This window comes from Morus notabilis, unplaced genomic scaffold, assembly GCF_000414095.1.
Source record: "Morus notabilis unplaced genomic scaffold, ASM41409v2 Scaffold307, whole genome shotgun sequence".
Classification (NCBI taxonomy): Eukaryota; Viridiplantae; Streptophyta; class Magnoliopsida; order Rosales; family Moraceae; genus Morus; species Morus notabilis.
This window is the reverse complement of record NW_010361515.1, coordinates 920,583-934,170: the sequence shown is the minus strand read 5'-3', so window position 1 is coordinate 934,170 and position 13,588 is coordinate 920,583. Positions and strand designations below refer to the sequence as shown.

Sequence of the window (13,588 nt, the reverse complement as noted above, 5' to 3'; positions counted from 1 at the left end):
TTTTTGATCAAGTTGCACTAGTGAAGTCATAACTAAAATTTATTGTTATAGTATTTTTTTTATAAAAATTTAAATTTAATTTTTTTATTATAATTTTTTTTTCATACACACAATTTAAGTTTATGTGAAATAAATATAATCTATCTCTTTTTAATAGAATGTCATTTTTATTAGCAGGGAGTTCCTGTCAAAGGTTATTAAAAATGATCTATTGAAAAATCTATGTTTTACTTAAAAAAAATAGATTTTTTTAATCATCAAATTTATATAATAACTGCCCATTTTATATACTTTTTTAATTTAATATGAATTTCGGTAGAAACTAATGTCATCAATAGAGACACATTATGATTAAGGTCTCGTTCACTTTGCAGATTCGAGTTTTTAATTCGAGTTGAGATGTGACATTTTTTAAGAGCTTTTTACTGTAACAGAAAAAGTTAGATATGATATTTTCAGATAACTTTTTACTGTAAAAATTTAAAATTAAAAACTCGAATCGGTGAAATAAACAAGACCTAAGGCCTCATTCACTTCGCAGATTTGAGTTTTCAATTCGAGCTGAGATGTGACATTTTCTGAGAGCTTTTTACTGTAGCAGAAAAAGTTAGATGTGATATTTTTTGAAAGCTTTTTACTGTAGAAACTTAAAACTGAAAACTCAAATTAGTGAAATGAACGAGGTCTAAGTATTTTATTATATTCAACAAAAAAAATAGTATTTTATTTTAATTATAGGCGCAATTTAATGATAATTTTATATCTAACTTTTTTAGCTGAATTAATTTTACATCTTTTTATTCCATAGGATAGAGTTCCAGTGATCAGTTTTCCTTTTAAAAAAAAAAATCAGCGACTGAGTACCGCCACCTTTAAATTTCAAAAAAGAAAAAAAAAAGAAAAAGAAAAGAAAGAAAAAAGTATCGTAGGATTAGATACCCTGTTGCATAAAGTAGAGGACGATGTGGGAATTCTTCTTATACATTAAACGACATGAAAGTGATTGGCTTTATATGTAGGTCAGTTTCTCTCCAATAAACAGCCTCGTTAATGTCGTTTAGCTCTCAATATTCGCTTTTTTGGTGGGAGAATGAAGGTGATGAAATCCCTTATGAATATATGTGTGTTACTTGTGTGGAAGTAGTAGGAGTTGCGATCCTCTGTTTTGCTTGTTTATCCTGTCGCAACTGCAACTTTTCACAATAATAACTCACTATGCATCAAAAAATTTTCACGCAATAATGTAAGCAACCAAAAGGCCGTTTAATTCGCTGATTTGAGTTTTTAATTCGAGTTGAGATGTGATTTTATGTGAGAATTTTTTATTGTAGCAAAAAAGTTAGATGTGATTGTTTGTAAGAGCCTTTTACTGTAACAAAACTCGAATTCTAAACTCGAATCAGCGAAATGAACGGGGCCTTAATTTTGAACTTTTCCCCGATTATGCAAGCTTAAAACCTTTGTTTTGGATAAAGAACTTTGTCATTTCTTTTCAAGTTTGTGAATTTTGTCCAAGTTTAAACTCGCTTTTAGATCGGAAGTGTTGCTCTTGTTGTAGGAAACCGAATTGTTGAAGAAAATTCACATGAAGTTAAGGATCTAATGAAGCCTTTTTTTTTTTTTTAAAGACTTCTAAGCCTAGAAATTAGTAGTTCTTTCGGGCATTAAAACTGAAGGAACATGAGTTTTTTCTTCTTTTTTTTTTTAAATAAAAAATAAAAATAAGCGTCGTTATTTTTTTAGTTAGATTATATACCTACCTTGAAAGTGTTGTGTTTTAGCTTGTTTGTGGGAAGTCTCACATTGTTTTTGTATGAAGGGGGCTTAGGACTTTTGGCTTCTATAAATAAGCTCTTTCTGCTCCTTTGTTTAGTATCCAAAAATCATCTCTTCTTACTCAACTTTAAGGAGGTTCTTTAATAAGAATATCCTAGTAGTGGGTCATAAGTACCCCAAAGTTGTAATTGTTCTTTGAGATTAGTGAAGTGGTCTACTACAGTGGTGTCCTGAGGATGTAGACAATTTACTGAACCTCGCTAAATCCTGGTGTGTTCTTTATTTTTATTCTTGCTTTAGTAATTTTGCATTATGGTATTTTTCTATAATTGTTAGTATTCAGTAGCTATCTGTCGGGTTTGTAGGCTGCGTATTGTACTGTTCTTAGAGTACTATTCATAGTGAACTTGTTTTTGAGTGGGAAATATCCGATTTTCCCAACAGAGAGGACGTTAACACTTTATATGATATTTCATAGAATGTGAACCCAAAAATGAACATTTAAACTTATCAAAACTCATTGCTCATTTTACACCATAAAATTTAAAAACATAATTGAAAGCTCGTAGCAATGGGTTATTCCCATAACAGAACTTTCACTTTATTGTTTCCCTTAAAAAAAAAAAAAAGTTCGTCCTTTATTGTGAAGGATAAATATTACTTTCAAAAAAACTTAAAAATCAGAAATATAATATTTTCTTCCCTTCTAAATTTATAAGCAACCACGATAGACACACATGGTTGAAGCTGTAATCGTTTGTTGATGTTTATGTCGTTGCATCTTTGTCGTCGTTATTTACTATAATCTCTGTCGTTTCTTATCATTCTCTTGTGTTTTCAGTTTGTTGTCCTTAGTTGAGGTGATTGTCGTTTGCCAAAAGATTGTCGTTTACCAAATTGCCATCCTCCAGACCTCCACGTATTATTGATGTCGTTTTCAATTTGTTTTGTTTAATTATTGTCGCTGTTTTCCAATCTTTGTCGTTTTACCATGTTGTTTGAGGTGATTGTCGTTTTTGTTTTGGTTATCATTTTTTAAGGAGATTGCCGTTTTAATATCATCAATTTTCCTTTTTGTTATCTTGCCCACTTTTTTTTTTCGTTTTTTTTAGTCATTCTTACGTTGTTGTCGTTTGTTATTTCATAGCATCTTCCAATTGTTGTCGTTTCATTGGCAATCCACTTTCTTGTCGTTTTTGTCCTTTGTCCTTATATCTTGTCAACTGTCATTTCTATTTTGTTGTCGTGCCTTACGGCGATTGTAGTTTATATATATTGCTGTGATTTCTTGTACTACTAAAAAACCGCGTGTATAACATTTGTATAAATCGTTAAGGAAAAAATAAATAAATAAAAGAAATAAAGATAAAAGTGGAAAAAAATCTAAATCAAAAGATAGGATAAAAAAACTTAAAGATAGAAAGAAATTTGTGCGAAATGCTATGCAACTGAATCTAAAATTTATAAGGATCATAGTCAAAAAAATATTTATACAGGGATGAATAAATTAATTTAGTAGGATAATTAGGAAAAAAAATAACATTTTAGATAACTGTAAGAAATTTTTTAAATGAGATATATTTAAAAACATATAAAAATTAAAGGTTAAAAGATTTAATAAGAAAAGAAAATTATTTAAATGAGATATATTTAAAAACATATAAAAATTAAAGGTTAAAAGATGCAATAAGAAAAGATAAGGAAGAAAAAAGAGAGAAAAAAAAAAAACCTAAAAGAAAAAATAAAAAGAGAAGCCCACCCCAAAAACGGATTGCCGCTTAGTATTTAGGTGCATATTGATGTTGTTTCCACGTTTGTTTTCATCTTTTGTTTGTTGTGTTTCATTTCGTTTCTCAATTTGTTGTGGTTCCAGTTTTTTCCACGTCGTTTATGTTAGTTTGTTCTCGTTGGTTGAGGCGATTGCCGTTTTCGACGTTTTTGACAATTTGTCATTTCTTAATCGTTGGTTCTAGTTTGTTCTCGTTGGTTGAGGTCATTGTCGTTTCTCTGTTTCTTGTTGTTTCACTGGTCACTCTCTTTGTCGTCGTTTTTACTCAGCCCTTTTATTGTTGTCGTTGTTTGAGGTAATTGTGTTTTCTACGTCGTCGTCGTTTTATTGTACAGTTGATTGTCGTTTATTAACTCCAATGCCGTTCAGGTTTCTCATTCTTTCTCAATCGATGTTGATAGGGAGCTTGTGATGATGAATGTGCCATGGTTCCTCATTGTTTTTTTTTTTTTTTTTTTCCACATTTTCGTACATTTTTACGTTCATTGGTAACATTGTTATGACATATGCTAGATTTAATACTTAAACTAATATTGTATTGGGGAGTGATATTCTTACACATATATTAAAATCTGATATTAGCGCATAATAATGTCATACTTTATTAGAGATTTAGCATGCTATAAAAAAATAGTGTTAAATATGACATTGGTTTGCCTACCCAAAAAATAGCCGAAGGGTGTTGCTAAGATTAATAAACGCTTTTAACCCTTACATGTGGTTGATGTGGGACTACGGTAATACTTTTATTGTTGAATGTAATTTGCTCTCTAATCGACCATTAATCTATTAATCGCATCAGTCCCACAACTTCCGCTAGCAAATAATCGGCGTGACTAGCCGCAAAGAGATCCTCTTTAATATGGTCGCCATCAAAAACATGTTGATTATGAATTATGATGTTAAATTTTATGCCAATAGAAAATGAGATTTTTTTAAGTATGCATAAAAAAAATAAATTACCGAAAATGTTTTATTTTCAGTCGCTCATATTTATATAAAAAAATATTTATATTGCGTACTTTTTTAACCTGATATGCTTTTGATTAAATTTAACAGTTATAAATTGACTCTATCAGGAGGCCTCATCGGAGAAAGGCACTTGAAAAAACTATTTTTGCTCTTTAGTTTGCTGGGTTATTTCTTCACTCGTTGCTTTTAAACTCGAAGTTTGGGTTTGGCTTGCTTTGTCTGGGGGTAAGATAAAATATTTATTTGCTTTTTTCGTGAATGTTTATTATGCAAAAAAGAAGAACCTTTCGCGACCAATTATGTTGTGGCTTTTGGTATTTCTAGCGATGAAATTAATGGTGCTGTTGGCCAATTTTCTACGTATATGATTAATTTTTCATGGCTGAATGTACACTGTTTTGGCGTTACATAAAAACTTTATGCAGCAAACTCTTAGCAACGAAAAAAGTCGTCACCAAAGACTTTCAGCCCGCAAATTTGTTTTTAGCAATGAAAAAAAAAAGTTGTCCCCTAAAAAAACTCTTTAATTGTAGTAGTATATATGCAACCACAACTTAATAATTATATATATTTAATATTTTGCCCGTATAATGTATATGAAAGTGAGAGAGGAGTATATATTCAGGTAAGAATTTATGAAAGAACTTTTTTTGGTTGAGTCAAAATTAAATGTACGTCATCAGTTAAAATGGTTTTTTTTTTTGGATTAAAAATAAAAAAGAAAAGTGAAAGCATATTTTCCAGGCAATTCGGCAAATTACATGAAATTAATATATGCCACTATCAATAATATTAGGGCAGATAGTTTTCTTCATGAAGTCCATTTTAATATTATGGAAAGAGTGAATACTTCCATTACATTTTGCATTCATGAAAATCAACCATACAGCTTAATTATGACATAGCTTGATTTAAAAACTAACCCTAAACTACATCCTGATTACATTGGAAACTAAACCCATTTCACTGAGGGTTCAGAATTCTGCTTATAAGCAGATTTATGTTTATTAATTATTAGCAAAACGAAAAAGGGGAAAAAAAAAGAAGGAAACTAGCAGCCTCTTGTGCCGCTGAATATTTTGTTACCCCATTACTTGGGGCGGCATGCAACCTGACTTGGCCCAGCTTGTCTTACCATCTGAATGAAGAAAAAACAAGAATAAATAAAAGACCAAATTAAAGACACGCTATGAAAAAATACTTCTTACTCATGACTTACACACACATATAATATAATATAATATAATATAATATAATATAATAAATATAATATAAGCACCTGAAAATAAGCTTCAAGCTTCCTTTTCAGAAGACCGTATTCTTTCTTCAGCTGTTGGAAAGTCCTCACGCATCTGCATGGTTGTTGTGGCAAAATTCCATTCATTATAATACTACTGGTAGTACATGCAACATATAATATTAGGCAAATAAATATGAATTTTCATTGTACAAGATCCTATTTAGCTTCGCTCTTTAGAACTTGATAAAAAAATAAAATTTGATCTCTTAGAAAATTGTACCAATCTTAGAGCTATATATACAAGTCCTTATCTCGTTAACCATCCATATATATATATATGTGTGTGTGTGTGTGATGAAGAAGAGATTGTTAGGAAGGTGGGGAGATTGATTTACCCTTCTCCATTTCCTGTCCTACAATATTCCCTAAATTGAGTGCACTCAGCTTTCACCTTTTTGGCTCCAATGCTGCAACCAATAAAAAGAAGGTTTCCGATTAAAGTTTGTCGTTTTAAACCCAACACCGAATATACTAATTTATGATACATTTCTATCAAGTCTTTCTAAAGAAGGACACACACACACACATACAAATCCTATCTCTTTATTTAGATAAAAGTCTTTCTAAAGAAGGACACACACACACACATACAAATCCTATCTCTTTATTTAGATAAAAGTTTTATAATAATAATAATAATAATAATAATAATAATAATAATAATAATAATAATAATGATAATAATGATAACCTTGTGCTGCTTCCCTTCAACTGATGCATATAGTTGTCTAACTTGTTAAAATCCAGAGGACTTTTCTCTCTGCATATACACATGATCAAAGACTTTAGTAGTTAGTAGATGTATACAATTACTAGCTCTGATGAATGATATATATATATCATGTTTTAACTTCATGATAACACACATATACATATACATAATTAACTTTTTAATTAATGTTGGGTTTTTAATTAGGGGACTCACAGTGCCTGCTCCAGGTTATTAATTAGTCTAGATGAATCTCGGTAATACAATGTAGCGATTTCCTCTACAAAATTTGGATTAGCATCATCTTGTAGCTCCTCCAACTGGACAAATTGTTCGTCAAGAAACCCCTGAAAAGTAAAGCTGGACGGATCATGATCTGCTCGCGTTTTATCATGCATGCTTGATATTTTACTCACAAATTAAGCTAGCCTTATTAACTAATTTAAGTATTTTTGTATAATAAGTTGCATATATTTGTACATATAAACATGCATACAGGAAAATTTAACTCGAACATAATGATTGTAACTCAAGATGCATTCTACATGATATATGAATTTCTCTTTCCATATTTTTGGCTAAATTACATGCATGCATTGAGCTCACGGATAGAAAAAAATTGAGCTAATTATAATATATAGCTTTATTAAGCATATGCATTAACTAGTATAAGAGGGAGTATTAATTTCAAGATAATGTTTAAGAAAGGAAAACAAAGGGCAAATTTGAAAAAAGGAAAAAGAGCTATAGCTAAAGAGAAAATAACCTGATCAAAGAGGGACTGCCTCGTGACGGCAATCTGCCTGCGCGACTGATTTCTCTCCATTTTGAGAACGAATGTTAAGAAAAGCAAAGTAAGAGAAGGACCGAGAAAGATACGTACGCCTAAAGGGGTTTGTGGTGATGGAAAATGAAAGGATAAGTTGGCTATATATAATGGTGGAAAGTCGAGAGAGAGAGAGAGAGAGAGATCATGGTGGGGAGTATAAAACAGTGTAATGAAATATATAATATACATGCATGTATATATATATATATATATATATATATATATGTGGACAATTATAAGTTATTGTGAGAGAGTGAGAGAGATCATGGTGGGGAGTATAAAACGGTGTAATGAAATATATAATATACTTACATATATATACGTGGACAATTATAAGTTATTGTGATTGAGATTTTTCGGCGGTATAAAGTCAGTGGGGGCTTTTGGGGCTTATGCGGCAAATTTGATTCTTTATATTACGTGTATACAAATTGAGGATTTGTCTATGTCAATCATATTAAGCTTAATTTATGCATATTATATGCATGCAGATTCTAAATATGTTTGTCCCTTTTTCCAGATATATATATATATATATATATATACCCTTTTTTTAAGTGAAATAGGTTGTAGCGTTTAATGCACTCACATCCCAATAATATTCTTTTGGAAAGGCAGGCTCATTAATAAAAAATAAAAATAAAATTAGAGCATTATTAATGATGTCATTGCACATCAGTATTGTGACCTTATGATATTGGGAAGGGCTTAATTGAGGAATATTCAACCACTTGCATTATGTTCCTTCAAAAAACTTTTTTGCATTATACATGCATCCCCAAGTTTCTGCCTAAACTTAATCAATCATTCATCACAACGATGGAAACTCTTTATCAATTATAATATTTGATACACCAAAATGAAAGAATAAAATGTTCGATGATGTATGAGATGATAAAACTCTAGCTGGCATAAAACAGGGGTGACAATTTAAGTCGATTTCACGTCGATCTAATATTTTAAATTATTAGTTTTGAAATGGTCTACGTATCACTTATTAAATGTAAAGGCCATTCAAATAAAATTTAATAAAACCAATTTTAAGTATTAATTTATTTTCATTTTATGGGCCATAAATATCACGTCTTTCATCTTGTTGAAAAAAATGCATGTGTGTTGTCCTAAATGAAAAGTGGATAAGGATTATGTGAAATGGTTTATATACATAGAATGACCCTAGACCCAATAAATTAACCTTTTAGGTCAAGTTGGACTCCTGAAGTGTGTTGGACTAGTTTCACATGTGGTGTTTTCCCAACAAGTGGTATCAGAGCCGATGGTTCGTATGGGCCAAGCGATCACACTCGGTTGCAGTTCCAACGTTGTCTCTCAAGGAGTGTTGGTGTTCCCGCAGTTGGTGTATTTACAGGTGCAGATGGTGGAGCATTTGGTGGACTTGCATGGTTTCGGCCCCTTACCCATGCTCGAGTTTGCTCATGTTTGGAGTGTGATGCTTGGATGTGCCGGCTACTAGAAACTTTAGTTCGAGGGGGAGCTCTGTGAATACGTACATGAGAGGGAGATTGTTGAGAAAAATGCATGTGTATACTGTCCTAAATGAAAAGTAGATGAGGATGTGAAATGATTTATATGCATAAAATGATCCTAGACCTAAGTTGGACTCCTAAAGTGTATTGGGTTAATTTCACATGTAATGCCTTCCCAACATATCTTATTTAAATTAAAAATATGAAAAATATGTGTCTATATTTTTCTGATATAAAAATATTTAATATCGAGTCAATCGTGTCGAGTCGAGACCCTAGCATGAAATATATTCCTTTTGGCTACTTGTTAGCTGTGTTTCACTAGGATGTTTGGTACTTAGATTCGTTTCTTGATTCGAATCATGATTCGTGGTTCGTTACAGTATTTTCTCTCACAAAAAATACACGTAAATAAAAAATAATTCTAATCACATGGTTCTAATTCATGAACCAAACGTCTCTTCATCAATACTCAATGTGAAAATCGACAAGAAATGTAGCAAATTAGAAGTATTAATTGCTTTGAAGGTGCCATATAAATTGAGCCACGTACTTATAAACCAAAAGTTCAGCAATATAGTTTGGCATATGCCACTTTTTGCTTAACTGTTTATTAATTAGTTCTTTCTCAATTCTCAGCAATTGGCAATGATTTATTGGGCATCGCATGTCAGACAAGAATTTATCCTCGAAGATCCGAAAAGCTATCAAAATATTTTACATGTATATATTTTAGTAAAATGAATCTCTTTTACAGTTAATTAATCACTTTTTTAAGCTTTCAGCTGCATCAATGTGTCTATATCATTAACATGTACATTAATGTTCTCTTTCCTCTTTCAACTTTGCATCAATTTTTTTTTAACCTATCAGTCAATAGAAACTTACCCCATATCACAGCAATAAAATCTTGACAAATCTAACTTTTACTTTGGCCGTGTTTGGAATTAATCCCGTTTTTATTTTTTACATTTTTCAAGAAAGAAAAAATAATAACGTTTACAAAACGGCGTTTGACACAATAAAGATAAAAAAATAGAAATAAAAATGATTTTTTAATTTAGTGTAAAATGAGAGAGAAATAAAAAATGACTTTTAGTCGTTTTTTATTTTTTATTTTCGTTTTCTCCTCTCTCGAGCAGAGAGAGAGAAAGAGAGACATTAATAGGTTTTTTATATTGAAAATAATATCTTAATAAAATTACCAAACGCATTTTCAAAAATGATTTCTGTCTGAAATTGAAAACGTTTTCATTTTTATTTTTATATAAAAAATAAAATCATTTTAGAACGAGTTCTAAACGCGCCCTTTATGTTTCAAATGGGGCCATATGACCTAATTAAGGAATTCGTCAATTCACTGCATATTAGTACTTCTAGGATTTTATTTTTCCCGCTAGATATTTTGTATTTGGTATCATAAGGAAAAAAAAATGTTTATTGTTAACTATCAAATTTCTTTGTATTTGGTGGTATCAACTTAGGGTCCATTTGGATTGGGTTAAAAAAACTATTTTTAGCTTATTTTGTCTAAAAGCCGCTTTTGAACTTGTTTAGATGGCCAACCTTAAAGTATTTTTGACTTTTTTATGTACTTTTAAAATAAGTCATCTCCTTAGTGCTTATAAAAAGTCTTTTTATTTACATTTTTAACCTTTTATTTATAAACAACAAATTAAATATCTCATACATATTCTTTTATTACATAACTTTTTATAATAAGAAGTGTTTTTGATTTTTTTACCCAAATAAATTCAAAAACTCTTCTTAAATATAAAATTACTTTTGAGGTATTATTTAAATACTAATTAACACTTTTTAAGGCATTATCTTCTTTTACTATTTAAAAGAACAAGCATAAACACAAATTATTCCAAACGAGCTCTTAATTATTGAATAAAATTTCTCCATTAAAAAAAAAATGTTTTGTCGATCGAACCCTCACCTTTTCTAACTAAAGCCTCGTCTCATTCCGATCCATGTTGTTTGACCTAGGACATTGACGTCTTTTTGATCAACTTATATTACACGCTTAAGCCAAGTGAGACTATTTTGGGCCATTATGATTTGTAGTCTTTAATGTTGGTTGTAGAACAACGCATTGTTTGTGGTGAAGTTATTATTATTTTTTTCCGCTTTTTATTAATGTCGTAACTAACATTTTCTTTTTCTCATAATTGCTCTATTGCCTGAGTAACAATGTAGAATCTAATCATAGTGTCCGAGTGATCTGTATATAAAATGACGGCATTTTGATTACATTACGTAAAGGAGAGGACGGAGGCGTTTCTCTAATCAAAAGCAAGAAAAACGACGACTACGTAAAAATTAATAAATCCCCCGAGCACCTTTATTCGGATCAAAATTTATTGTCTAATTTTTAGTGTTTTAATTAGTATCTAACTAATTAAATTACACTACATCATTCTATTATAAATACAAAAGAATTAGTTAAAAAGTAATTTAAATTTTTTATATAACGTGACATGATTTAATTTGTTAGATATCAATTAAGACGTTAAAATTAAACAATAAACTTGAGTTCCCTTTATTAAAGGCTCTGAATCGCATAGCAATTAAACAGTAAATTTGAGTCCTCTTTATTAAAGGCTCTGAATTGCATAGCGCTAAAACTAATAAAGATTAGAATGCCCAAAAAGCCCTAGCGCATAATCTATGATTAGACACAATGGATATCGAAATCAAAATTAATTTTAACAATTGGCAAAATTAATCTAATGTAAAACCATTGAGAATCAACGGTTAATAAGATCAGATTGAACCCAAATTTATGTGCACTCCTAAGTCTATAATGAGTAGGAAAGAGTTCGAGGAAAGAGGTACGCTTTTCTTGATTTTCATATTAAAACTCTGTCAAGAGATTTTCACGTTGGAGATTTTTCCTTGCAGAAACCCTCGTTTCTCCCAATCTTGCTATTTTAAAGAGAACCAAAGATAAAGAATTGTCAGAATTTTACCAAATTTTTCACCCTAGCTAAAACTTAGCATATATGTTTGATTTCGCTATTGCTAATACATATGCAATAAAAAGTTAAGTTTTTATTGGCCTAACATAGTTTTGAACAGTTTGTAAAAAGCTGTCTTGTTTGTCAGTAGGACAAGGTTGAGAGGGAATTTTGAAAAAGGTACGTATATTATATGTAACAGTGCTACACTAGCTAATTGGCGTGGCATGATTTGGCAAGTTAATATATTCTTCGATAATTTTGCTTGATCAGTTTTTCACCTGCATTACTGACCATTCGCTATACGAAAGGTTGGTTCCCCTCAAATTGATTAACGAATAGGAATATATACATACTATATATATCCATTTTATGTATATAAATTATTTTACATCTTCATCAACTTTTTATGTGAGACAACACATACATGCATTTTTATCAATAATCTCCCCTTCATGTGTGTGTTCACCGATCTCCTCTTTGAACTAAAATTTTAAGTAGCTGGCATATTAAAGCATCACACTCTCAACTGCTCCACCATCTGCATTTATAACTGTAATCGAGTGTGATCGCTTGACCCAAACGAACCATCGACTCTGATACCACTTGTTAGGGAGAAATCACGTGTAAAACTGATCCAAAACACTTCGAAAGCTGGGCCCACAAGCTGGAGAGGAAGTGGACGTTCTGGTTCGACAACCAGTCCGAGCCCAACCAAGGCGCCGCCTGGGGTACCTCCCTTCGCCAGGTCTACACTTTCGACACCGTCGAGGAATTTTGGTGTTTGTATGACCAAATATTCAAGCCCAGCAAATTGCCTGCGCAAGCGGATTTCTATTTGTTCAGAACTGGTGTTGAACCCAAGTGGGAAGATCCCAAATGTGCCAATGGAGGCAAGTGGACTGTTTCTAGCAACAAAAAATCTAGCCTCGATACGATGTGGTTAGAAACTTTGATGGCTTTGATTGGAGAGCAATTTGATGAGATTTGTGGTGTGGTGGCGAGTGTGCGCCCGCGGCAGGACAAAATTTCACTCTGGACCAAGACAGTTGCAAATGAGGCTGTCCAGATTAGCATTGGAAGGAAGTGGAAGCAGATAATTGACTTCAGTGACAGGATCACTTACAGCTTCCACGATGATTCTAGAATGCATGAACTGTCACTCGACGATTTTGTTACATGGATCTCTACATGTTAGTTACTTGAATTGTTACGAATACTGGCAACTCGTTGCAGATTTTGATGTTCTGTTTACTGAGGAAAACCAAGTAGATCAAATATTTTATGTGTTTTGTTTGTTGATGTAATATAGCGATTATTGGTCTCTATAAAAATATACATATATATATATATATATATATATATATAGTGTTGAAGAAGAACACGTCCTACATCCACGTAGTAAAAAAAAATAAACTGAAATAAAAATAATAGAAAAATAAATAAGACAAAGATTTTGATAGTTTAGAAAAATTTCTTACGTAAATGGAAATGGAAAAAAAATTCACTAAAAGTTTTAAAAATTACACATTTAATAAACTATTACTTTCTCTCTCTACCCAAAACTCCTTACACTCTTGTCTATCTCTCTTCTCACTTTTCTCTCTCTCTCTCATAATGAGGTACTCTGTCTCTACACTTTTCTCTAAGCACACATAAAGGGTTACACAAAACGCTTATTTATAGACTTATAATAAACCATAAAATAACTCTCGTCCAAAAACAAAAAAACAGTAACTTACCAAAAAACACAAAATAGT

At 31.2% G+C, this 13,588-nt stretch overlaps 2 protein-coding genes across 2 annotated transcripts; one reads left to right on the top strand and one right to left on the bottom strand.

Annotated features, from left to right (window-relative positions):
• Positions 1-5,627: 5,627 nt before the first annotated feature.
• On the bottom strand, positions 5,628-7,372 carry LOC21408940 (histidine-containing phosphotransfer protein 4). The gene is made up of 6 exons (XM_010099841.1): positions 7,313-7,372; positions 6,763-6,893; positions 6,529-6,597; positions 6,173-6,244; positions 5,817-5,889; positions 5,628-5,675 (listed from the first exon to the last, which is right to left on the bottom strand). Exons 1-6 carry the CDS (start codon positions 7,370-7,372, stop codon positions 5,628-5,630), a joined length of 453 nt encoding a protein of 150 aa, XP_010098143.1.
• A 1,279-nt stretch (positions 7,373-8,651) lies between these two features.
• On the top strand, positions 8,652-13,026 carry LOC21408939 (eukaryotic translation initiation factor). The gene is made up of 2 exons (XM_010099840.1): positions 8,652-8,813; positions 12,442-13,026. Exons 1-2 carry the CDS (start codon positions 8,652-8,654, stop codon positions 13,024-13,026), a joined length of 747 nt encoding a protein of 248 aa, XP_010098142.1.
• The last annotated feature ends 562 nt before the right edge of the window (positions 13,027-13,588 follow it).